The 27,799-nt window shown below is 40.8% G+C and overlaps 3 protein-coding genes across 4 annotated transcripts in view; all 3 read left to right on the plus strand.

The window, feature by feature from the left end:
• The window catches only part of LOC117821670, a 393,061-nt gene extending 368,722 nt beyond the window's left edge, over window positions 1-24,339 (plus strand). Inside the window, exon 8 of the mRNA XM_034696126.1 lies at window positions 23,759-24,339. The gene's annotated coding sequence lies outside the window, so the exon portion shown is untranslated. The remainder of the gene's footprint in view (window positions 1-23,758) is intronic.
• Window positions 10,682-12,841, plus strand: LOC117821663 (protein ALP1-like). Its single transcript, XM_034696100.1, has 3 exons — window positions 10,682-12,043; window positions 12,126-12,317; window positions 12,482-12,841. The coding sequence occupies exons 1-2, from the start codon at window positions 11,183-11,185 to the stop codon at window positions 12,312-12,314; spliced, it is 1,050 nt and encodes a 349-aa protein (XP_034551991.1). The 5' UTR covers window positions 10,682-11,182; the 3' UTR covers window positions 12,315-12,317; window positions 12,482-12,841.
• Window positions 15,745-17,597, plus strand: LOC117821936. Of its 2 annotated transcripts, XM_034696509.1 has the most exons (3): window positions 15,745-15,838; window positions 15,921-16,080; window positions 16,435-17,597. In XM_034696509.1, the coding sequence occupies exons 2-3, from the start codon at window positions 15,921-15,923 to the stop codon at window positions 16,998-17,000; spliced, it is 726 nt and encodes a 241-aa protein (XP_034552400.1). In that variant the 5' UTR covers window positions 15,745-15,838; the 3' UTR covers window positions 17,001-17,597. The 2 variants fall into 2 exon arrangements, with proteins under 2 accessions (XP_034552400.1, XP_034552390.1); XM_034696499.1 differs by having other exon boundaries at window positions 15,777-16,080; window positions 16,435-17,369.
• Window positions 24,340-27,799: the final 3,460 nt, after the last annotated feature.

The raw sequence follows: 27,799 nt of genomic DNA on the forward strand, positions 1-27,799 counted from the left end.
CTCCTTTGAGACCAGAGAAGCACTCCTTTTGGGTGCAAAAACACCTTTTGGAGGACTTCGTCTGGAGAATTTGTCCTCTTTTGTACCATGAACTGGAGACTCAGGGGCTTGTTGCTGTGAAGACGACTTTTCTGTCGTACCTCACAGGAAATATTTCTGAGGACCTGTGGAGTAGGTGCCTTATCTCTACACCCAGATTCCATTACAGCCTCATCTATTTTAGCCAAGTTTTCAAGGTACATGGCCCTTGGTAACTGCTGTTGCAATTTGTCGCCCAAATCTTTCCTGCCTTCAGCTCTTACAGGTCTTCTCTTGAGCTCAATTTTACTGTGTACAGCAGTCCCCCCTTGAAAGTCAACTTTTGCCTTCAAGTCGACCTCACTGTCCACACTCACAGTCACAGATACTGGGCAGTCATCAAACCTACAGTATCCAAGACACCAGAATTCAGGGCTTGGTCTGTCAGAGGCTACATTTTTTAGTCTGTGCCTTTTGAAGGCTATTGAACAGTATGGATGTATTGATCTTATCCCCTTTGAAATGATATTGGTCCACTGGAATCCTTTGAAGCCCAGTTGGTTTCTTTCCTTGTGATTATGTTCCAGTCTTTGCTTTAAATAAAAAAGTACATGGCTTTTCTCGGGACTGGGATCTTGACAAATCCATCATCTGAGGCACTGCTTGTGGTGTCCTAATGGAAATGCACAATGTTATTGCTCTGCCATATGGTTACATAGTAAATGAAATACAATTGTATAGTAATTTTTACATGAGCACACATTTCTATTTCACATTCACCTACTAACAGCCACTTGCATACACTGATAGAGTAAGCCAGCATGCAAAGTGTCAATCTGCTAATCATGAGCAGTTAGAGCTTGTGTGTCTTACTCAAGGACTCTTTGACATATACATGAACACAATAAAGGAAGGATGAGAGTAAACTTAGTAATCACTAACTTGTTCTGGTGATTTCTGCCCATCTTCCTCTTCTGTGAAGTCCAGGGTCTGAAGGGCAGGTGGGGACAGATCTGGCTTTTGCTTTAAAAAAAAAAGAATATTATCTTGGTCTTGCCTGTATGTAGATTTAAATGGATGAAATTCTCAAAATGTAACTTCATGGAAAGCCAATATCTCAACAAATTTAAAGTAACCTTGGATTATTAAATGCTATTGGAGTGAAACATGCTATTGATATCTTCTGCTTTTATTCTGGCAAGATCAAAAGTTGTCATCAGGTTATTGTCATAAATTCTGTGTCCTAATATTATAAGAAAACAGAGATACAAGATACATTTGAATATGTTTTTCTTTTGGGGTGCATATTTCAAACATTTCATAAATGTCTTTTCTTTCTAAGAGGTTCTGTGTGCCATTCTAATAATTATCAATAATTCATAAACACTGAGGTTCACAAGATCATCTTCAAAAAGTAAACACAGCCTGCCTTTACCCATAGATGTGTACTATCAATTCAAATTTAAGGTTACATTGAATCAAATCAATTAAATGGTTTCTTTAGAATTTTTTAACTACTGAACTACTAAAACTCCAAAAGATAAAGGGATTTATTTATAAGTCAAGAATTTGAGTGATTGTTTTGACCAGTACTTTAGCTTGTCACACGCCTGGGCTTTCAAATTCTATTACCCTTGGTTGAAACAAGTTAAGTTTACATTATATACAATTGTTTCTATTGAAAGTGTGACATGGACAATGTAAGACAATGCAATTCCTTTATAGACAGATAATTGCTACAATCAGGTAATTTGTATTACAACTACTAACCTGCAGTGGTGACTGTTCACCCACCAGCTTGGGTGATTCTGACATTTTCTGCTGAAATGAAAAGTTAAGTTTAAGCTATTTAAGTAAAAAAATAATCCAGCTTTAAATGTCAGATAATCATAATATACAGACCTTTTGAAATACATGGTATTTTTGGAGTCTGTAGCGGTTACTTCTGTTGTTGGGAACTTCAAGTGCATTGCATACTTGACCCCAGAGGCCATGCAGTCAATATATTTTCTAGGGGTGAGCCCGACTAAGGATTTGCTTAGTTGAATCTGATCATCAGATTTTGCCCATAGTGGATGAATAGTGGAACGTTTGTTGTTTTTCCTTATTGACCCAAAGTCTGCATGATGGTGACCACATGACAATATTACACATAACCCTTTACAATTAAGAGACTCATAGCTTAAAGTAAAAGGGACAACAGAATATTATAAGTATTAAACTTAGATTTTTTAAATCTATATTACAAAAACAACGAGGTGATGAAGGAGAGAAAACTCAAATAAGACCACCATCCATTAAACATGGAACAACACTCCACTATAGAGTAAGGAATCAGGAGATATTTAAACAGTGTTCACACAGAGGAGAGCAGCACTGTGGAGGGTAGTTTGTCCAACTTAAGGCTAAACATTTGTATAATGTTCAAAATCAAACCTGAACCAGCTAAAGGGTTTTTAAATCTCTTAACAGAACCTTTTAAAACAGTCTTTCATCGCGTCTTTGTCCGCTTGAGTCTTTTCAAATTGTACGTGAGGAAAACCATCGTGTGTACGGGCAGAAGTGCGCTCCTGTCTTTGTTGACTGTAAATCCTGTCTTTGAGAATATCCTCTCTGATGGTGTGGAGGTGGATGGGATGCTGTGGATTGTTTTTGAGGCTTCGGACAGCTTTGGGTATCCCTCCTCGTTCTTTTGGCCCCGTACAGTTTTTGTGTGGTCCGGTAATCCTTGATCTCACAGCCCTCTTCATGAAGCTGCTCCTCATCTTCATCACTAGTTTTTAGGATCAACTGAAGTTTTTTTTCCTGACATTTTGAGCTGCTATGAACGTAGAAAGATTTAAAGACCAGCTGAGGTACGTATGCTCCACAGGTCCCCGCTAAATGTGAGAGTCCACCTTTAATTACCAGGGGAGATTTAATTACCACTTTAAGGAGATTTAACACTTCAAGAGCTGTTCTCAGAATTACATTCAATAAGTCTATATTTATTTAAAATAGGATATATGAGACACTATTTTACAGGAAACAGGAAAATAATGTAAAATTAGACATTGAGCACCCCCATGGTTTGAATGGAATGATCCACGTTTCATATGCGAATATTCCACTATGAGATTGGCAGTCGACTAAGGCTTGTTAGAACAAATCGTCGAATATTCGACTATTTGGGGTCACCCCTAAAAATAAGTAAAAATAAAAATAGATAAAAAAAGCTAGAATACAATTTAGATATATACAATGTTACAAATGGAATTTAAATTAAATAGAATTAATTACAGGCAGTATTAAAAAATCACCATCATATAAAAAATAACTGTGATGCATTTTGATTGAGCGCTCGATTGTGTGTGTTTATTGTAATCAGATGTTGGCTCGTAATTGTTGTTGCCATGACTACCACCAAAATACCGACAGTCTCTCTCTCTCTCTATATATATATATACATATATAATTAACATTAAATATCCATCATTTGAGAGTGAAATCACTACAAGAGGGTTCATATATAACAAACTACTACAAACTATAACTAAATAACTGTAAAATAGTTATCATGAAACAGACTTAAAGGAACATATTTGACCTTCATGTGTTGCATGTCATATGAAGTGAATCATCATTGATCCGACCTCTATCCCTGTTTTGCTGATCAAACAACAATGAATGTAAACACAGAGGTTGTGAGAGGACTGGAGCGTAAATGAAACAATAGTGTCTCTCTGGAGGAAATGAAAACAGTCAAGATCATTACACCAGACGGAGGTGCCCACCAATGTTTGTCGTGTTATTGAAGACGTGTATTTTATACTTTGTTTTTTCAATGTAACACTATTGAGGAATCAGGTTAACCAAGTTAATCAAAACACAGAAACACTGAGAGGGGTCCAGCTGCAGACCTCCGCTCTCTTCATCCTGAAGTCACTGAATTCTGACGGTGTGAGTCAAGGCTGCAAGAGAGTCTGCTGAGAGTGGAGGTCTGCAGCTGGACTGTGTTTTTGTTTTTTGTCATTGAGTTTCAGTGTTCAAATAAAGTATTTTTCACTTTTATCTTTCAATGTTCACCAATTCAGAGTCAAAAATGTAATGTATAAAAATTCAAGTACTTATTTTCAATGTCCAAAATTCTAAGTCAAAATTCAGTGTTAAAAAAAATCACTGTAAAGAGCTGATTTACCAAGGGGAAAACAATCAGTCGTCTCACATCGAACCCAACGGCCGGCCAATCATGTCACGCTCCAGTGGTCATGTGATGACGACAGTAGGACATGAGTTGTGCTCTGCTTCAGTCACAACATTCTCCACACATTCACAAACATCTACTGGATCAATGAGCAGTACTTCACAGCTTCTGACAAAAGTCATGGAATATGTAAACATAAAGTATTTACAGACACGGGACAAGTCAGATTTGATCCCAAGAGGGTAAAATGTGATCATTTAAACTCTGCGACTTCTAGCCACCAAGCATACAATGAATTGGTGAGTCAGACAGGTATCACTCATCTACATCATGATCCAGGTTACAGACAGGGAACATTTTGGTTTGAGCTCATCTGAAATAACTGGTTCCCTTAAGTTCATGTCATTTTTTTTTTTTAGTGCCTCAAATGCAAATATCATTGTACATCCATGAAACAATGGCATACATGATACTGTATTCCATGTCATATTATAGGATAACACTGTTCCCACTGTTTGTCATGCGCATAATAGTGAAACTTGTGTCGCTCTTTTGGTATGTGTGTAATGATATCATTTTATCATATCATGGCACTTATACATACAGTCCAATTATTTTCAGAAATAAAAGGTATCATTTTATTTAAGGTGTTTTATTTTGACACTTTCCTCTACAAGTTTTGATTTTCCTGTTCCTGTTTATATTCCTCTCAGGAGCTATTCACCAAATGAATGTCTGTGTACATTCAGACTTCAGGTGAGGGAACCTATCAGCGTGCTCGTTTCAGTTCGCTGTGTCGTGATTGGTCAGCAGCGCAGCTTATATAACCCAAGTTCACGGTCTACCCAACAACCCTCTTACAGGACCTACAGCTGCATACCCCAGAGTGAGCCTAATAGCCAGCATTGTTGCTAGCTACCGCGTGACCCCATCTGAGATACACAGAGATTTCCCCTCCATTTTCTACAGACTTTCCACTTTCCAATGACTTTGTGCACCTTTATAGCTTCTCTTGGGCGTTTTGGGACAAACAGTGAGTAAAAGAGGGGGGGGGGGGGGGGGGGGGGGGGGTAGCTTGAATCAATGGGAAAATGGAAGATGAGTTACTGCCCGCTTTTCAGATCCAGTCTACCTCAAAGCAGCAGTGTTGGATCCAGCCTTTTCACTACTTCAGAGGTCATGTGGGTGTGGTCAAGTTGAAAGCTGACCAATCATCAGAGGGTCAGTGCATCACTTGGTCTCCGCCTCCAATATGTCAAAGGTAGTTTGACTTGCGCGAGCAGTACTCAGCTTTGAGAGCAGAGCAGTGCCTGTGTGTACGCCTATGCCTCGCTGCGCTCTCGCAGAAACTTTCCGCACAGAGCTGATTTGTGCTCGAGCAAATTGTTGTTCACAAGCAAGAGTCACTCCCTCCCTCTATCCCTGTGCTTTTATGCACGCCTGCATCTGCCTAAATACCTCCCAGTTGTTGAATTTCCTCGCGAGGAGCACATGTGAAATATTATTATCTTCTTGTGTATATGTTTTTACGAGCTGGCCCATTTTGGCATAAATCTAAAGCCTTACTACATGTCACAAAGTGGAGCACCATCAAAGAGCAAATAAGTTCCACACTTTTAGCAGACAAAGTTTAAACCAAACAGGTAAACTAAATTAAAGAAGAAAAAAAACTATCAAAGTTGTTTTAAAAACAATAATTATAGCAGTGGATTATTATAATTGTTGTTTGTATTATCCTAAATCTGTGTAATATATTAAATAAACTTAGATGTAGCAAGCTTTGTAATTTTTACTCTCCTTGTGTAGTTTTTGTGGCTTTTAAAGTTGACATATGCAAAATTGACTTTTTAATGGTTCTCTACCTGAAATATGTGTCCCTGTCTACAAACCCCCCGAAAATAAAAAGAATCCATTCTGCCCCTGTTCTGATTTCTCCACCTTTCTGTAAATGTGTGCTGAAACCAGCCGTTTCAGTTTTCAGTGTTTTTCATACGTCACAACGACATCCGGTCTGTAACAGGAAGTCAGAGCTCGGAGCTTGTTCAGCCCATAGACTGTATAAAATACAACTCAACCCCTCCTCTGTTTTTCATTCCCTGCACACATGTGTGCTAACAAGGAGCTTAGGAGGGAGGCATGCTAGTTGTAGGCTGTCTTAATAAACACAAAGGTCGGTTTTACTCCCCACGTCTGCAGATTTGAAGATCTAGTGGATGATTTTTATTTATCATGGATAAGTGCTAGCGCTAGTTAGCATAGCTACATAGCTACATGTCGTAGCTGTGCACCAAGACACACGTCTACATGCTGACAAATAAAACAACAAGAAACACTAAATCTGTGACCAATGGTTCAGAAAGGTCCTGCTGCAGGCGCCTCTCCGTCAGGATCAGATTCTGGATCAGATTCAGAGGGTTGAAGTAACGCGGGTCTGTGAGCAGCCGTGTATATTCAGCCAACATGTAAACATTAGATCAACCTGCTGGAGAGCCGAGGGCACATCCACTTCCTGAGGGGGCGTGGTCAGAGAGCTCATTCTCATTTAAAGGCACAGACACAGAAAACAGACTGTTCTGAGCAGGACTGAAAAAGAGGGGTTTACAGTCAGACCAAAAATCTGATTTCAAAGTGTTTTCATGAACAATAAACTTTAAAGACATGTTTTGGGGACCTCTTAGACCAATATATTTTAATGAAATAGAGCGGAATATGTCACCTTTAACACTCTGAAAATGAACTGTATTCCCAAAATTAACTATCTTCTCCAATCTCTCCTGATAAATATTCCTATAAAGCAGTTTATACAGTTTGATCGATTATGTAACAAATTTCTTTGGAATGGGAAACGACCAAGGAGTTAGAAAAATTTCAACTCCCAGTAGACAGATGTGGTCCGGGACTTCCTAAATTATTATTCTATCACTATGCATTTAGCCTCCGACACAGAGCTCAGTGGTCTATTCCACCAGAGGGGGCTCTTCCATGGTCTAGCATCGAAAGGGAGGTGTGTTCACCCATCACCCCATTAGCATGTTTGTCCACCTAACTGTTGAAAGAGAGAAGTCCCACTCAGTCATCTCTCATTTGCAGAACGTATGGAAAAAGGTTGCCAAGATATATATATATATATATATCTATATATATTCTCTATATCTATATCTATCTATAAAATCTGCTTGCTGACTGAAGCAGATACACAATTGTTTCCTGTTTTGTGGGTTTATGAATATCTGTAAATGTATGAATGTTGCAAAAAGATGAAAAAAGAAATACAATTGAAAATCATAAAAAAACCTAATAATTACATTTGAAATAACATTAATACCTCAGAGGAAACCCATGCTTGTTCACAGCTTCATTCAGTCAGAGAACATTACAGTAACATGAAGGCTGAATCTATGTGTAACATTAAAGCACACTGGACTTTACATTTTCTGTTTACGCTGCATGTAATGTTAAACATACCTGCACAGTTCTTCCATTGCACATTTTGTGTTTAATTTATAATATTATTTTATCTATTTTCTAAAATTATCTATTTGTATGTTGATTGTTTAGCACAGAAGAACACCAAGTCAAATTCCTTGTATGTGTAAATGTAAATGACAATAAATACATTCTCAATCTTTCAATGCATAACAGGAAGCTCATGAAAACTCAGACAAGTCTCATGGCATGAGAAATCCTGAAAGCAGCAGTTCAGCACTGATAAACTGAAAACCTGTGAAGAATAGTTGCAGGTCAAATCTCACTGAAAAGGATAGCTTTCACTGGAAGTTATTGAGGGAGTTGTTGAAGGTCACAAGCACAGCCTGAATGTACATATAGGATGTGTTACAGATGGAGGTAGTCTGTGACCTCCAGGGCTCCTAACGAGCCCATCATTGAGAGCACCTGCCCTCATTGTACCCAGCTTGAGCTTATCAGCCTGGCTGCTCAATAAAAGGAGCTCCTTTCCCTCAGTTAGGTGTGTGCAACAGAGAAGACAACACCTTCAGTTGTTTTCTCTGGGTTTGTTTTGAAGAGTGTGTTGTGAGAGAGTGTGTATGTTTGTGGATGTATTGTGGAGGGAAGGAGGGTGACTAAAGGATCATTAAAAAGAGGATTGATCTCTCAGGAGAGTTTTTTTCAGATTACAGTTGGTTTAGGCCTGTTCCTTAGTTTGTCTACTCTTTATAGTATTAGTGGGTGGCTGTGGAGCTTTACACCTCCACTCCACCTTTTAGACCCCAAAGGCCTTACATCTGTTTGTATTTGAGGGTTTGAAGTTTTTTTTGTTAGTGTCCCTGTCCATGACCTCTGACCTTCATGTCATGTGACTTGCAGACACGTAACAGAGGGGATAGGCACTACTGCCATACTGTCAATAAAGGTTGAGAAGCAAAAGAGGTAAAATGTCACCAAGTCAAATGTATATTATTTACCTGAGGACCACCACCATTGTGTAGAAATTCAAGTGAAACCTATAAGGAGGAAAGTATACTCCCTGCTTGAAAGGTTGCTTAAAAACCTTCTGAAGTTGTTTTCCCCCTGACAATTCAAAGTCTTGCCTTCCTTGAATCGCCGTCTATCCCTCCAAAGAGAACAAAGTTGTACCTAGGATCAAACAAAACAGATAGAATAAGAATCAGAATCACAATCCAGATCATCCGTCACGACATAGGTCTCATGATACAATAGATGCAGGAATATTAGCAAAACTTAGGATTGAACACATTTAGATTGGCCTTTAAACATGTTCAAATAGAGTTTGAAATGCACCTTTTTAGACTGATACTTCATTCGGACATTCAGCTACAACTTGATCTAAAATTCAAATTCAATTCAAAATATAAGTCAACAAGCAAAGAATGAAAAGGGCGCGTGTAGCCTATTTGGGATTGAATTTCATAGTCTTTCTGATGTAACAGCAGCACATACTTGTAGCTGTGTGTATGGATAATTCAGATATTAAAATGAAATTATATTTCAAAAATTAATTTTGATTAAAAAAAAATCTTTTCTAATATATGAAGTTTAATGTAAATAGAATGATGAATAGATTCTGATTATGGCAGATAATGAACATAGATGAATAACAGACAAATGGATAAACAGACAAATATACCTTTGAGTAAGGATAGCTAGTAGGACACTACTATATGATTTGGTGATAGTGATTTAGTTTAGTTGTTTAAAACAGAGTTTTAGACACTAATTTAAATCTCTGATTTGGAAATGTAGTAAAACTATGGGACTTTCAGAATGAAGCCTAAATCAACTTCGACCACAGAAATTCAGGAACAGTCTTACTGTCATCCAGAACCGTCAGCCAGTCTCCGATGGGTCCAGAGGAGTTTGCTCCAGTTTCTCTGCGTGTTGTCTCGTGTCCGTCGGATTTCCGTCCTAAGAACCAAGAGATGGTGCTGTGAAGAGGAGGTTTGAATCGGCTGGCTCAGGAGTAGACGGCTTGGTTCTGTTGCGTGGTCATGTGGTCTCGTCCACAGACTGCTGCTCCAGATGTGGGAGTGATGACTCGTGGTCAAAAATATATTAAAAAAAGACTAAGAATAATGTCTTTTTTCAAAAAGGCAAGCTTTGATGTGTGTGACTTTAGTGTAAAAGATTGAAAACAGGAAAAACATTCTCAAAACGAAAAATAGACTTTAGTCAAATAAAAGAAACTTAAAGAAGTTACTTTGGTTGCAGTAAAATTATCAACGCTGAGTTTGGTTTCACAGCGGGAAAAGGTTCCTAGAAAATTAGAATTGCCACAAGGGACAAAGAAATTAAAGAGAGGCCAAAAGTATTAGGAGGCCCAAAATGAAGGGAGGGGGGCCTTGGCAGAGGCGCTCCCAGAAGGAGAGACGCAGGAGCGTCCGAGAAGAGTCACAAGAGAGAATCAGGAAGAGAAGCAGAAGACTTTTATAGGCCTTCACAGGGCGTTACCTCCTCCTTTTATGGTGCGTTCACACCAAACGCGAACGATCGCAAGAATGTTTTGTGTTTACTCGTGCGAAAGACTCGCTCTATTTGCGCGTCAAAACCGCGTGTAAACGAGGGCCAAGACGTGAATATACGCGAGAGGGAGGGGGGCTCCCATGCCACAGCTGTCTGTTGTCATCAAACAGAAGACAGTGGAGGCTGGCTTGACTTTCGTTTCTGAAGTGGAGGCTGGCTTGACTTTCTTTTCTGAAGTGGAGGCTGGCTTGACTTTCGTTTCTGAAGTGGAGGCTGGCTTGACTTTCGTTTCTGAAGTGGAGGCTGGCTTGACCGCAGTAACAAGGTTGAGCTCGCGGACATTGAATGGGGAAGCCGGTTATACTAAAGTGGGCAGAGATAACTTCCTGCTACTACAACAGCTGATAGCTGACAGACAGAGATTTTCACAACTCACCACATAATCCTCCTCCCTCTCTGTCCTCACAGTCAGCTCCTGTTTATTCCTCATCCCATAAGAACAGGTAGAGTCACAGAGTTTGGGGAAGCTGCACAGTGATAGAATCAAAGTGTCCCATATATTCCAGATAAGGGAATCTCCGCTGGTCCATACGTCACACAACACACGTCACCGGGGGATCTGCACGCCGATTGGCTATCGCGCCGCGATTCATTCGCTTGAGTTCAGATATTTCAACTCTTGCAAATCGTTCGCGCAAATGAATTTGCTTCATACGTGCGAATGATGCGCGCCATTCGCGCCGCCAGACCAGTACTCGCGTCCCTGCATTGACTTCACATGTACTTCATTCGTGCAAATGATTCTATTGGCGTATGGTGTGAACGCACCATTAGATTTCACCTTTAACACAGCCTCTGAATAAAGGATTTGTATTATAATTATCATGCAAACTTCTCAAAATATTGCGTTAATATAAACATATCACTACGCCTAACACCAATGCATATTCTTCGATTTAAAGCTAGTCATGGATTTAAAATTTAAACCCACAGTAATATTATAAGTATGCAGCTATTGTTTAATTAACAATTTCCCTTCTCATGTTATCCCCTCCTTTCCTAATCCAGACCAGACACCTGTACTGCAGGATAAACCTGGCGGTTCCTGTGCTCCAGAGGTTTTTCGGTCAGGGGGATACAAGACCTGACTTCAGGCTGAGCAGAGAGTCTCTGGCAGTGCTGCTGGACCTCCTCCAACAGGAGCGGAGACATGGATGGGGTGCCACAATCGAGACCTTGGTGTTCCTCTTCTGGCTGGCAAGTGGGGCATCATACAGGGTGATCTCGAGGGTGTTCGGGATGCCTCGCTCCACTGTCCACCGCATCGTCCATCGAGTTACTGCGGAGGTGGTGGCCGTTCGCCACAAGGTTATCTGCCTCCCAAAGACCGCAGAAGATCTTGCAGCAGTAACTCATGGGTTTGCAGGGCTGGCAAGACACGCAGCCTTCGGGAAAGCTGCAGGAGCAATCGACGGCTGTCATGTCAGGATCAAGCCACCAAGTGGCCCTGATGGTCACTGTTATAAGAACAGAAAACTGTTTTACTCAATAATACTTCAGGCAGTTTGTGACCATCAGGGCCGCTTTATTGACACGTACGTGGGCTGGCCGGGGTCGGTGCACGACTCCAGGGTACTCCGGCACAGCCCACTGTACAGGCGGGAGATCTACCCTCCTCCAGGGCACTTCATCCTCGCAGATGGTGGGTACCCCTGCCTCCAACGACCACTCCCCCTCATCACTCCCTACAAGCGGCCGGTGCAAGGTGTGGGAGCCCAGCGCTTTAACAGCCATCATTCCAGGGCACGCTCTATCATTGAGCGTGCCTTTGGAATGATGAAGACCAGGTTTCGCTCCATCTTCCTGCAAGTGCTGGAGGTGCACCACACCTCTGTGCCTCAGGTACGTCATCACTCAGCATGATTTATTTCTAATGCTGAAGAAGAGTAAATCAACATTGATGAATTATTTCTTTTCATTTCAGGTCATAACAGCATGTACAGTCCTGCACAACATCTGCCTGGGGGCAGGTGACATCATGGCCCCAGAGGATGAGCTGCAGGACGACATGCCGGAGGATGAGGGGGAGGAGTTGGAGGCCGTCAGTGGTGCTCCATGGCGGGACCAGCTGTCTGCCCTGGAGGAGGTCAACCCTGACCACGACTATCTTTAGTGGGCAAGTAAAATAACTTTTAAACTGTTATTCCTATTTAAAGTGTTCTGTAAACAGCTCTGTTTGTTGAAATGTTTGGGGGGGGATTCTTCTATCTTAATAAGGGGTTGTGAAGTAGTTTTGTTTGCACTGTTTCATTCTTGCCACTTTTTTAAACATATTCTTAGTGACATGGCAGCCGTCGATCAAGTCAGCCCTGCAAACCCAGTTGATGGACGATGCGGTGGACAGTGGAGGCATGCACCTCCAAACGATGTCCCACTGAGGCAGAAGACACCAGGGTCTTTATTGTGGCATCCTATCCAGCCCAGCAGCACTGCCAGGGACTCCTGCTCAGCTAATAACTGTACATATTTCAATTTGTTGTCATTTATAAATTGTACTTAATTTCATCTAATCATTTGTCTTTGTTGTGTAATAACATTGTCATTTCTGCCGTACAAATGTTCATATATGTAAATGTATAGACTGCCCACATGTAAATATTGATCATCGTTCTCACTGCACCTTCAATAAAAGAGAATATCCAGTCCCTTGTCTCTTGAATATGAAAATAATTTACTTTATAAATTAAATTAAATTAGGTACGAAATTTACGAATATAAGTCATAAACTGTAATAACAATTTAATGAAAACATATTCAAAATAAATTAGGGCCTCTCAATCATCCGCTCTAACAGGGAAAATAGACGGTTCATATTGGTGCGGCTCTCCTCCGCATTCCTCTCCTCTGCCTCTCTGCAGCCGCATATCCTCCTTAATTAAGGTGAGGAGGTCATCCTCTCCTCTCCTCTTCTTCTTCCTCCTCCTCCTCCACCTGCTGCGCGCCCGCAGCACTTGGCCCTGGTTTATCCTCAGGAATGGAGGCAATTAGGACAGGGGGGTTAATTGACGGCCTCTGTCCCAAAAACTCGTCCATGAGGACAAACCAGGGCCACGTGCCAGCGGTGGCCTTTCCTTCGACCCCCTCTCCTGTCCCGGGATCTTTGCAGTCCTAGGTCAGAGGTAATCAATCATCTGATCAACAGCAGTCATTTTCGGCAATGTTTATTAAATTGCAAGAGTGACAACAAATACAGTAAAACAAATATCAGGGTTTCCTGTAGACAAGTTTTTGGTCCGGTGGCAAGCTGGTCAGGGAACACAAATTGCACAACTTTATGGGTAAGATTTCAATGGGGGGTGGCAGCCAACTGTAATTTGTGTGGAGATGCTACACTGAATGCTAAAAGCTGACAGGAGATTTAAAAATATGACTATGTGATGTGAATGTTGTCATACACCTTTTCAGAAGTGTTCTGTTGATTTGCTCTTTGCCAGGTCTGCAAAACAAAACATCTTAAACAACATTTCCCCGATACTTAGGCATGGTGGGGGGGGTGGGTTAACTTAGGTCCAGTCTGCCCCCGGGCTCGCAATACACTGAGGGAAACACTGAAATATATTAATATAAAACAATATCATCTAGTTTCGATATCATCATCCATCTCTGCACATACTTTGTATTTCTTTTTGAGGTTGTCCCATTTTTTTTTTGCCTGCATGGGAGTGACCTGCTGATGCAGGCCCATCTCTTCCAAGATTGTTCTAAACAGACAGAAGCAAGGGAAAAGTTAAACACAAGATCACATTAACAGGATACAAATTTATGAAAGTGGACTTAAGGAAAGGCACAAATTCTACAAACACAACCCAGTAACATTTACATATTGACCTTTGTTCTATGGATTATCATTTTATTTTGAGCTTTATTAGGCTTTGGATTCATTTCTTTGAAATTGACGCACAAAATGTATACATATTACAAGTTATTGATTTACCTCCATCCAACAGCGGCTGAGTTCTTGGCCCCAGTGAACAAAACGTTGTGCTTCTTGCGAAGCTTTATAAATGTCTCTGTTTGCTCCTTGCTCCCTAACAAAATAAATGTGAAGCACGTTTTGTCATGTCTATAGGCACAATGGTTCTTATATGGCGTAATGACAATTATAATACAATTTATAATAATCCTCAAGTTAGCTCTGTATTCAATGCAAACATTTAACTACACTTTACAGTTGTACAGTCTGGAAATATCGCTGGTGTCACTGCCTCACTTAATTATGGTCATAGTGCTACATTTATATTACTAACGTCACGTATTTAAACAGAAGATTTAAGGTTTAATGTCCCTTGAAGATTCACATATCTGGCGTTGGATGTTCAAAGGAGTAGAACGAATACTTACATTTGAATGTGAATTTCATGCTCTCTCCGCTACGTTCCGGTGTCGCCATGTCTAATTTTCATGAATGAACAGCGGCGCAAAGGATCTTGGGATATATGGGGCCGCGAAGGATAGTAGCGATGTGTCCTTCTAGAACAGGGAAAAGAAGGCCGCATTTGTGGGCTGCATCCGGGTGTTTTTGAAGGAGCCTTCGAAATGGGACAGCCTTCGCGCAGCGTTGTGACGTGATCGGCCTTCAAAATGCAGCCTCAGGAGGATGAAGCCCCTGAATTGAGACACAGCTACTGTGATGGGTTCAACAATAAAACCATCCTCCACCTTCCTCCTCCGGCTAAAATACACCGCCATCTTGGTCTGCCCTAAAACAAAGTTTAAAAGCTGGCACTGTGTTTGTGTAGACGCGTGTATTTAAACCCCAGGATAACCCCAGGGTGGTGACCCCTGCAGCCTGTAGTCGTGTAGACAGACTCCATCCTGCCCAGCCGGGAAGGTCGAAGCGGGTCCCCATCAGGACCGGCTCCCATAGGAGCCAGTACAGCGAGTGCGCTTGCCCCCTCTCCTTCCTCAGCAGGTTCCAAACACTAAAAACACTTTGATAAAAAGCAGGCAGTGAACATGTGCTCATGGTTTCAGTGTGCATTAGAAACAGATTCAAATCTTGATCCAGGCTGTTAAAACGCTGCAGAATAAAGCTGGACAGGGGTCTCCACAGAGCGTCCCGTGGTCCAGTTAACAGTCTCTGGACAAACTGGAGGCGGAAGGCAGCGCCCCTACTGGCCAGGTGGACCAGGCCCTGCCCCCCCTCCTCCTTAGGAAGGAACAGGATACTCTGTGGGACCCAGTGCAGCTTGTCCCAAATAAAATAAACTAAAATCCTCTGGATCTGAGACAGGAGAGGAGCCGGAGGATCTAAACAGGCCAGCCGATGCCACAGGGGGGATGAGACCAGGTTGTTCGCTATCAGGGTCCGGCCTCTGAAGGACATTTTGGGGAGTAGCCACTTCCACTTCTCCAGCTGACCCTTAACCTTTTCGAGCACGTTGTCCCAGTTTTTTTGAGAGGCACCCTACTGCAGGCAAGATGGCGCCGCCACAACATCCACACCGGAAGTCCATACCGGAAGTCCATACCGGAAGTGATTCTTTAACCCCCTCTCTACCCAATGCCGGATGCTTCGAACTGGAAGTTTCTTCTTCGTGTAGCGTATTGATTGCATTAGTCTGTCGATGCTAAATCAATTAGCAGAAAGCTAGCGATAAAACAGCCTTCTCGAGACACGACACTCCAATAATTAAAGTGAACACACATGCACACTGCTCCTTCCATTGTGTGTGCGTGTGCTTGCGTATTGAAATGTATATTTATTCCTTTCTTCCAGATGCATCCGTCGATTATTGAAGGAGACCAGGGGTTGGAGTACACAAGTGTGTCACCATCCCACTTTGGCTGTCCCCTCTGCCCCAGCTTCACCACACGGAGTGCAGGAGTCATCAAGAGGCACCTGGAAGCTCATGTGACAAATGCAGTGCATTTCATGGGTATGGCCTTAAAAATTATCTTTTTGAGATCATATACCTTCACATGTCATTTTTAACGATACCTTGGTTTCTGCATGTCTAAGGTCATACTTTAACCAGTGTTATATTGTTGTTGCACTCCTTTGCAACTGTTTATAAGCTTATCACATAAAGCAAGTTTCTTTCAAGTGATCCCTCGCAGCACTCAGGGGAATTGTTTCACTTTTTGAAATAGACGTAACTGTTTATAGTAAGGAAAGATACATCTGTATATACTTTATTTATTTTTAGATTTAAATATATGATGTTAAATGAAAATGTTTCTCTCAGATACTGGATGATTTTTAAAAACAATTACTCTCGCCTTTTTTTTAGAAATGATGATCTGCAGATGCAATCTCCACTGCAGAGATGGAAGCCATTTTCACTGCCCATTTTGTTTAACCACAATCATCCGCAAAGACTCCATAACAACACACCTCAAGGAGTGCCAAAATAAGTCTGAAGTATCGGTTCCACCCTCTCAACCGCCCTCACCAGAGGCCCACCCTCCTGCGGATTTTACAACATCTATTGTGGCAGCTGTGAAAACGGACCACTCCTACATTGAAACGTCCCCGAAGACCCCTGCACCTGCTCCAGATGAGCCAGATGTGGGTCAGTCACCGCCGGCTACTGCTTCAGAGGAGCCCATTGCTTCAGAGCCCATTGCTTCAGAGGAGCCCATTGCCCCAACCCACATTAAGTGCCCGTACTGCCCAGTTGTCCTCTTTAAGAGGAATTTGGTTATACATGTTCAACGAAAACATGATAAAGAAAAAGACATCACGGAACAGTCACACTTGCAAAGCACATTGGTTGACCAATCTAACGGCCTGTACGCCGTTCGAAAAACGGCAAAAGGATTCAGTGTTCCTGTGCACGTTCAGCGCAAGACATGACAAAGCAGAGAGAGTGATGGCCAGGGGGACCATCTTTTGAGCCCTGCCACCACTAACTACTACCACCTACCCCCAAGACCATGATCGCCAGTGGGAGCCTGCCCCCATTCCCATACTCTATGTTACATGATTGACAGGGTTAGGGTTAGACATCAACATCAAGACAGGATAGCTGAAAAACATCTCCCTTGTGTGGTCATTAAGTAAGGGACAATGTATGGTTAGCAGGTTGTTGTGAGAAAAAGAATTGCATCGCGTCGGTGTCTTGTCTCACCACAACCCAGAGTTGTTGGGGTTTTTTTTAAAGTTATATTTTTTTGGCTCCACACCTCCATTGATAGAGGAGAGGACAGCGGACAGTGCAGGAAACTAGGAGAGAGTGGGGGAATGACATGCGGGAAAGAGGCCGCAGGCTGGACTCGAACCCGGGCCACATGGGCGCGCCACCCAACCACCAGGCCAGGTGGGTTTGAGGGTTTGAGCATCGGGTCTCAAAAAACAAAGGCAAAGCCAATTCAAGATATTTTGGTTTGTGTGTAATAGTGGGAGAGACAGTGTGTGATAGAGAGAGTGAGTGAGTGAGAGAGATCCCGCTGTGTATGAAGAACAGAATAATGTAGAGTGTTAGTGTGTGTGGGGGGAGGGGATGAGAAGGAAAAGACTGTAAGTAAGAGGGAAAATACACTCAAGCTGTACACAGAGATCTATATTCACCACAAAAACAACAGAGGCTCCCCAGAAATGTGTACTGTACATCTATCATCAGTGGCTGACAGTGGTGCCTCAAGTTGAAATATTTTAGTCCTAATATTTTATGTTGATTTGGAGTTTGTAATAGCAAAAGTGCATTGTTCTTTTTCAAGTACAACATTATCAATACAAAAGGGTTAAGACATCATACATATAACATTAAAAGAACATAAAATAAAGTATAATTCTACATTTCAAGTAGGGGTTGGATGGAAAGAAACAGTAGCTATGTATACATTTGCAGTTTTTCTAGTCATTCTAATTGAAGGTTCCAACTTCAATGTTTTCATGGACGCCAAATAAAGTGATCTTGTTAAGACATTGGTGTACATGCATCAAGCATTCAATCTGAATAAAACTGTTTAACAAGCTCAGAGTGTTTACGCCCATCTAATGTCTCAAAATAGAAGGAGAAACCATTCCCTCCGTTTGTTCTTGTGGTTAATGAACACCCCTGTCACTGTGTCATTGTAACGTGTTACAAATTATGTTAAAAAAGAAACAGTCACCACACACCTCTACATTTTCCTCCTCCACTCGCCCCTGCACCATAGATAACATTCTGCTCTTCTCTCGTGACTGTGGATCTACTCTGGATCTGTATTTCATTCATTCATTAATCTATACATGTGATCACATAGGCAGACAGCATGCAAGGTAATTTGGAACAAACACTACAGCAAACTTAGATAATGTGACAAGTCCCCATGGAAAGAGACTCCTGCACGCTGCACAGTTATCATAATGAACCTGTGGGGAACAGCTGTGCAGGAAGGAAGAGGGGTCACTGGGGGAATCAGTCAAAGGGAAGCAGGTGTGCAGGGGCAGGACACACACCACAGGGAACTGGTGGGCAGGTGAGGTACAGTCAGGCTAACACAACATAAAATAACATATGACCCAGACAAAACAAGAGAGGCATATGCAGATGTCATCACGCCAGCATCATAATCAGCTTTAAGTATTTCAACACACACTCGGAACAAAAGGCTGTGCATGGCTGAGACGTTAACACTATAACTTAGTGATTCGTGCAGGCTTCTAAGTAACTTGAATTCTCAACCGCCTATACACTTTTGGAGTCAATCAACTAGTCAATAATACTGATACGATTAAAATGTAAGTGCAAAAAAGTTCATAGAATTACGCGTAAACCTATGTGTTTTTGAAGGCTTTTATTTTGCGTTCACGTTCCTGTTTTTCAAGGCTTTTATTTTTTTGAAGGCTTTTATTTTTGTAACTTCCGGTGTGGACTTCCGGTGTGGATGTTATTAGAACGTTTTTAGCTTTGTAACTTCCGGTATGGACTTCCGGTGTGGATGTTGTGGCGGCGCCATCTTGCCTGCAGTAGGGTACTCTTGGGCCTTATTTGGGCAAAACTCTCTTAAAGTTTTATTATTAAACAATCTTAATATCTTCTGAACCGTCACGTTAGAAAAAAACTTGATCGGTCGAAATGAATTGAAAGCTTTAACCTGTCTGAATCTTTTGCACCTCACTGAGACGAAACGTGATTCTAAGGTTAAAGAGAGCGGAGTTTCAACTGTCTGACTGTCCCTGAACGCCTCACGACGATTTGATTGACAGCTCTGCTTCAGCACGTTCATTCCGTTCTCTGCCTCGACAGGTATGTCTGATGAGAGAAGTCTCTCTCTCTCAACACGAACTACTGACGTCACAGCTTCACATTTGATGTTTTAAAATTACCCTCCAATGTTGTTTAGTAACTAATAACTCAAGCCCAGGTGAAAGGAAGGTTGAAAATGTTTAATTCCAGCTTTAAAGACTTTGTTAGCTTGCTTGTTAGCTAGCGGCCCGCGCTAACAGTCGCTAATGTCAGTTGAGAGTGACGTAGGCAGTAACGGTCTTTATCTAAACAGAAGAGGACCTCGGTCTTCAGTCATATGTCTGACACTACAGTTCAGAGCAGAGCATGTTGATATGAATAAAGACTGACACTTCATGTGTGTGCTTTAGTACATCCAGTTATTATTAAATATGACCGTTTCAACGTCCTGACCATAGACTTGACAGATAAGAACCACCACACAGCAGTAAGACGCCATCTTATTGGCTGTGTCTTCCCGCCACTGTGACGCGTCCTGCTCTCTGGTAGCAGGGTAGAAAGTTAATAAATTAAAGGGTGATGAAAACACAATAGTTGAGGAAGAATATGTTTTATTTTGTGAATTTCAATTTATGTAATGTACTGTATGAAGCTCTGTATTGTCACACAACTAAAATGTTTTCTCTCCTTCTCCTCCCTCTCATCATTCCTCACGGCTCTCTCCCTCCTCTCACATTTGGCTGATCATCACGGGCTCCTCATCCAACAAAGAGTAAGATCATTTTGTTAAACTGACATTTACTCTCTTCTTATTTACTGAATCATGTCTCAAGCCATTAACAGAATGACATAGTATACATTGAGAAATTTTGTAGTAGTAATTGAAATGTGTCTTATTAAACCAAATCATGCTTTTAAACATATTTTGCTTTGCTGAAATTTTAAAGTAGATGCTGATTCACCCTGGTGACCAGTTAATGTTGAATTGACCTCTGATATGTTTCTGAAATAATCTGATGATCTCTCTCTCTCTCTCTCTCTCTCTCTCTCTCTCTCTCTCTCTCTCTCTCTATGTCCCCTGCCCCCCTTTTCTGTGGTCAACCCTCCATCATCACTGCAGACTTGGAAATGTAAGAAAAGGTTCTGTACTCAGTTTAGAATTGGGCAAATGATAAGCTGCTGTAAACACTGTTCATGCATGATTAACTGTTTTTATTTGTACTTTTTAAAAACACACAAACACAGACTGTCCTAACATGTCTTTTACTTTCTTCCACACGTTTATCTAGCAAACTCTGTATCATCATAGAACTCTAATGTTTTCTTTTTCCTCCCTCCCTCCCTCCCTCACCAACCAACCATCTCTCCTCCTCACGGCACTCTCCCTCTTCTCTCATTTGTCTGATCATCGTGAACTCCTCCTCTCTAAAGTGCAAGAAAACACACAAGTTAATACTAAACTGATATTTCATGGCTTTATATTGACTGAATCATGTCTCACTGCATGAACAGGACGTTATAATATATTGAAGTAAACAGTCGTAGTATTTGTCATGTCTCATAACATTTTAATTTGTAAACATATTTACTCTTAGATTTCTGAGTGTTTTCAAAAGTATAATGTAATGTAGCTGTGGTAATGTAACTTTAGTATTTATGTGTCCCTTTTTGAGACTAATAAGAAATTAGGAAAAATCTGATATTCACCCTGACAAACATTTTAGATAGAAATGATCTTTGAGATGTTCCTGAAATAAGACTGAAGATCTCTCTCTCTCTGCCTGCCTGCCTGCCTGTCTGCCTGTCTGTCTGCCTGCCTGCCTGCCTGCCTGCCTGCCTGCCTGTCTCCTCTCCTTCTTGTCTGTGACTGCATACCATCTTTGCCATCCTGCAGACTCTGAAGAGTAAGTAGATACACACAAATGATGCTATCATTTTACATTCATACATGTCCTCTTACTGCATCAATAGCATTTTGTTAAGGAAGTGGTCTAAAGCAAACCCCTTTTTCTACTTTACTGTAAATGGGTCCAAACTTGACAAAAGATCATGTTTTATTAAAAAAAGACTTGACACTAAAAACCCTGCTGGGCTTTGGAAAGAGTGCAGGTTAAATGCACACATTCTCTTTTCTCAGTGATATTCACAGAGCTCGTTAGTGATCATTAAAAGCAGACACATTTGAGTTTTTACTGCTAATTAGGATTATAATTCAGAGGTTCAATTACAAGATCCATATTTTCACATTCAGGATGATTCCTATCAGATGTAAACTGTTTGTAACTGGCCCTGAGCTTTATTTTCTGTCTGAAAGTTAAAGCCAGTCCAGTTTCCTGATGTGAACTACCTGAGTGATGTCATCCCAGCCACAGAGAGTCAGCCACCAACTCACACTGTACCAACCACTGTGTTTGATGATACACATCCAGATGAGCCAACCACAAGTGATCCACAGATGAACACTGACGTCACAGAGAACCTGCCCTAACATCACTTCTTCATCTACTGTGAATCAACCAGAGGTACATGAAGTGTTTCCTTACACACACACTGAACCAGAACCAGCACATGGATTCAGCTCTGACAAATCAGAAGACTGTCCCCCAAGTGAGTTACTCTTAACTGATCCATTGATAAATACAGACACCAGTGTCTTATATGACATCTCTCATGACATCTCCATTAAACTGTCAAAACTGGGAAAAGAGCAAAGGCAAACATTTCAGAGGAGACTTCTACAATCTGAAAACATTTTACAAAGTAAGGAGAGTCAAAAGAGGAAAGAGAGAGTAAAGTATGCTTTAGATGAAAAGTATAAAGCAAAGAAAAAATCTTACTCAAGCAAGAGATCTTCCAAGGAAGAGTTAAGAAAAGTAAAACAAAAATATGACACCAACGTTTACAGAAACAACCCTGAAATACAGAAAAAGAAAATAAATAATATAAAGACTAGATACAGAGAGAGCACAGATTTTAGACTGAAACAAAAAGCCTATATCACAAGGAGATACACAGAGGACATTGATTTCAGGCAGAGACAACAATCTTATATCACTCAGAGATATGCTCATGATGAAGTGTTCTGTGTTTGACACAGACAGCTGATGAGACAAATAATGCCAGACAGGTATAAGAACAGTCTTCAGAAGATGAGATGTGCATTAAAAATATCAAGGAAATACAGACAGATAAGTAGACACACATGTGAGCCTGACACAGAGAGTGAGAACCCTTTGATCAGAGAGGCCATCGCTGCTTTCAGATCACACATAAGATCTCAGATCTCACATTTCCTGCAGCAGAGATGCGTTGGCCAGAGGTGATTATTGCCTTAAAAGCACAGCAGGGTGAGGAGGTGAACTTTGATGAGCTGGACTGGTCCACAAAGTGTGACATTCTGAGATCCAACCCCGTAACTGTGATGAGAGTTTTTGATAAAGAGTTGAAGCCCTGTACAGAGACCTGATCTTGTCTGCTGCACAACCCCTGGGCAAAGTGTACGACTTCTTTTGGCGTCTTGAGTTTCAGCACAGAGGAAGTCCTCACATACATGGTCTCCTGTGGGTTGATGGTGTACCTGTGTGCAGCTCTGAGTCTATCATTGTCATTAACATCAGTGTCTCTCTTCAGGTCTTCCTCCAATGTGCTCCAGCCAGTTGAAGACGAGGAGAACTGCTCACAGAGCTAACATGTTGACATCATGGCTCCATCATGGCTCCATCATGCAGCCTTCAGAAGCCTCCCTGTGAAGTGGCTCTGATCAAACATGTTGTTTTCCTCTGCAGCAGTTTTAAAGGTATTCAGTTATTGTGTAATGTGAAACTTTTGTCCATCTTTAGTTTACTAGATCATTAACAACCTTCTGTTTTCTTCTATCTGAACCAGCGTCATCCTCCAACCTCCACATCACCATCTGTGCATTCATCATGAAGCCAGTGCAGCTCAGCAGAACTCTTGAGAGAAGAGGAGACACGTCCTCCAAACTTCTCCTCACCTTCTCTCTGGCTCTGAGGTCCAGTAGCAGCTTTCAACAACCACCAGGCACCAAGCTGGAGCAGAACCAAAGCTACAGCACCTGACAGTAAACAGAGAGACCTTCTCTGTGTGAAGCTGCAGCTCAGCAGAGTTTAACTGATGATGATCCTTCAACAAGAGATCAACCAAAGATCAACACATCTGTCATCACTATCAGACTGAAAGTTCACCCTCACTGCAGCTTCAAGCTTTCCCTAAAAGGTAACTACTGATTCCTCTACCTCACATAAAAAATCTCTCTTTGACCAACAATCAAACAAACAAACAAACAAACAAACAAACAAACAAACAAACAAGCAAGCAAACAAACAAACAAACAAACAAACTAAGCTGTTATTGAGCATGTTAATGGAGTTCATTACTGTAAATAGTAGGACTAAACTTCATGTATGTTCTTGTCTTTTAGGTCACTGCAGTCATGCTGTCGTCAAAAACACTGATGATAACTGCTTGCAGCGATACTTCAACCACAGGTCAAAGGTCAAACCATTGCAACACCTTACCTTACACCATCAATGTGAAACTGTGCTGTGCATGTTACTGACCTGCAGAGTGACTGCTTGTCTTAATGATGGAACAACTATAAGTTAAGTTTTCTTTGATTATAGTTCTCTACCTCATATGATCCATTATATATTTATATGTTGTGTTTTATTAGGGTTTTATTACTTTTGTAGAGTTCTTCCTCTTTTTGTGAGGAGTCCTTCAAAGTCAAGGATATCCCAGCGCTCCAGTAAGACTCAGTAATCTGAGCAACGTGTTGCTATAACAAACAATAGAGACTAAAATGTTGACTGTCAGTCCAGAACTATGAACTAAAGAGAGAATCAGCCCTGGTCTAACCAACCTGTGAGAAGTCTCTGATGGTAAGGCTGAACAATACAACACATCACTATGAACAACATACTCAGTTTATGAGAATTAAACAGAGATCACTGTCAACAGAATACTCTTAAATATCTTTCTTGACATATTTGTCACATATATAAATGTGTTGTTGAGCCTTGACTTCTACATTAATAAAAAAAGTTATCCTTTAGTTTTTAACAAAAATCATACATACAGGTCCTTTGTTTTTAAGACCACTCCTCCTGCCTGTCTGGAAGTGTGTACTGTAAAAAAATGAAGTTTCCTTTCACCTGAGTTATTGTTTGACAAGTTGAAAAGCCTCTGATGGTAAGGCTGAACAATCCAACACATCACAGTGAATAACATACTCAGTTTATGAGAATTAAACAAAGAACATTTTAGAGAGGAGATTTTAAAATCAAAAGATCTTTCTTAATGAATGTGTCACACTTAGAAATTAGTGGTTGAGCCTTGTCATATAGTGATTGTAAAAGGATAATAATTTAAGACCTTTTTAAAAATGAAATACACCTTTAATGGTTTATTTAACCTTTCAACCAGTTTTTTAACTTCTATTTTTACAAGTTCTAAATGAGTTGACCCACACATCAGTTTTAAATAGGCACAAGAAGATTTTGAAGCAGAAGTTCTTCATTTATTTCATATGTAAAGGATGTTTTGTATCAAAATCTGTGGGTCGTGATGTTATCTGACGTTTGACTGTCCAAAATGTATAAAGAAATATATATTCCACATTCAAATGATTTATAGTATGACTTCTGTCATTTATGTAAATCATGTCAGACTGGTTGGGTGTTGTGCTGTCCATATATTTAGTCACTTATTTTCCTCACAAGAATCAGATGGTATGCTATTAAAATGTATTTTTAAAGAACTGATCTGTCTGGTTCATACTTGTCACACACATTGAGGACATTAGAGTCAATGGGTTGTCAAATTGGCTCTGTGGATTGTTATCAATCAGGGAGCAGTGAATTGAAAATTCTCAATCTTTAACAAAGTTTATTAAACAAACATTAGCATCAACAAGATTATAGGTATTGATATGTACATTGATTCTTTAATTAATATTTCTATACAATTTTAAATATTGGAACCGAACTTAACAGACAAAACATACAAACTAACTACTTTAAAACTATTCCTCTACGCTATGAATCTCCATGATTTTTCTCCCCCTCGCTGTGATTTTTACATGTGCCGCCCTCTCTAATCATTTTCCTGATATGGTTCCCATTTTTCTTTCCCAATCAAAAATTCCTTGCCGTTTTGAAACAAAATCAGAAGTTCTTCCTCATCCTGCTGATCCAAGCACCCAATGACATGGTCCTCCAGCTCAGTGACGTCGTCCAGTGTCTGGTGAGAGTAGAGTACAGAAGTGGTTTTAAACTACTTGTCAATTAAGGAGGAGGAAAAAAAACAATTCAATTAAATAATGTAGATTTTAAACACTTTTTCCTAGCCCAATTTCTTTTTATTATCAAAGGTTATGCTGTCTGTTTCTGTCAAAGTGTCCTTCTGGATTGTGTCTCTGTCTTTGGTTTGTCCATGTGTATGTCAGTTGTTGTTCATGTTTCTCTGTCTGTCACTTTGGCTGAATTTTCCTAGCAGAGTGTTTTTCTGTTTGAGTGCATCATTCTATGTTTTTGTCTGTTTTATGTGTGTTTGACATTAAAAATGTGTCATTCTGTTTGTTTCTATATATTTTCATCACTCTATCTGCATCATATGTCTGACTGTTGTCTGTCTGTGTCTATAGTTCTGCCTGTGTTTCTCTTTTATTCACAAGTGTCTGTCTGTCTGTCTGTCGGTTTGTCTGTCTGTCTGTCTGTTGGTTTGTCTCTGTCTGTCTGTCTGTCTGTAGGTTTGTCTCTGTCTGTCTGTCTGTCTGTTGGTTTGTCTCTGTCTGTCTGTCTGTCTGTCTGTTGGTTTGTCTCTGTCTGACTGTCTGTCTGTTTGTCTGTCTGTCGGTTTGTCTCTGTTTGTCTGTCTGTCTGTCTGTCTGTTGGTTTGTCTCTGTCTGTCTGTCTGTCTGTCTGTTGGTTTGTCTCTGTCTGTCTGTCTGTCTGTCGGTTTGTCTCTGTCTGTCTGTCTGTCGGTTTGTCTCTGTCTGTCTGTCTGTCTGTCTGTCTGTCTGTTGGTTTGTCTCTGTCTGTCTGTTGGTTTGTCTCTGTCTGTCTGTTGGTTTGTCTCTGTCTGTCTGTTGGTTTGTCTCTGTCTGTCTGTCGGTTTGTCTGTCTGTCTGTCTGTCTGTCTTTTTCACCTTTCCATCAGTCTTACTTTCTGTGCACCTCTCTCTCTCTCTCCGTGTCTGTAAGTCTGGTTGTCTGTGTGTGTATGTGGGTCTTTTCAAATATTTTAGATTTAATTAGAACATTCATTTGTGTCTTAGTGAGAAACTGGTGTTAAATGATGCTCTGTTCATTGACACTGGTGTGCAAAAGGAAAATAAACTTAAGCAACTTAAACATACTTTGATCTCCGTGTAGTTTGTGGACTGAAGGGTCTCAGTCCCACCCTGTTTCAGTTTTAGGTGTGTGACTTGCACCAAGGACCCAATGCCCACAAGGTGGGAAGTTGCAGCCTCCCTCCAAAGGGTCACTGGGAAGTGACGGCGGTCCTGTAAAATGGAACACACAATAGATACGAACATGAAAACATTAATAAATAAACAACTTAGAGGGTTTATTGTGATCATGTTCAGGCTTCTGCCTATCTTTCCCCGTTGTGGAATGAATAAATGAGTATCGTATCTTATATCATATTATCTTATCTTATATTACCTTATCTTATATTATCTTATATTATATTATCCCTTTGTTGTAGCTTGATTGTTGATATACAATTAAAAAACTCTTATTTGATTGGAAAGGAAAAATTTGCAAAACATTGTGGAACCTTGAATGTGATTCCAAGAGCTTGGAAAGAGAAACACAACATAATCTCAAGCAATAAAAATTCACTTTAATAAGTATTACATTTCTCATGCAAGGCCAGCAACTCTTGTGTCCCTCTGGCAAATCTAATGTTCCTCTTGTTTAACTCTGGTAGGACTTTTTATTTTTGGCAGTGTAAACCTGGGATTACTCCCAACGTGCATTTACCTCACTAAGATTGTCAAAGAGAAGATTTGAAAATCATAAACACTACATTATTTTACTGTATAAAATAAAAAATAGGACAATACCATATCTCAAATGTAAGCTTAAATTGATATAACATAAAAGGTGTGTCTGTGTAAAGTACCTTTTCAATGGTTAATGACATCATTGGAACAGGGAATCTGCCCGCTCCCACCTTCTTGACAGATGTCAGCTGGAGGACAAGAATGTAGATGGATAAGTAAATTAGGGACTCATTACAGACTGAACTCTTCAGAGTCCAGAAAGAAACCACATCCTCTTGTCTCCCCACACATAAATACACAGCTCCTAGAAACGTTGATAGACAGTCATAGAGGGGAGACACAGAGAGAGAGAGGGGAGAGACAGAGAGGGAAGAGACAGAGATAGAGGGGAGAGACAGAGTGAGGGAAGAGACAGAGAGGGAAGAGACAGAGAGAGAGTGGAGAGACAGA

The sequence above is a fragment of the Notolabrus celidotus genome, chromosome 1, assembly GCF_009762535.1.
Source record: "Notolabrus celidotus isolate fNotCel1 chromosome 1, fNotCel1.pri, whole genome shotgun sequence".
Taxonomy (NCBI): Eukaryota; Metazoa; Chordata; class Actinopteri; order Labriformes; family Labridae; genus Notolabrus; species Notolabrus celidotus.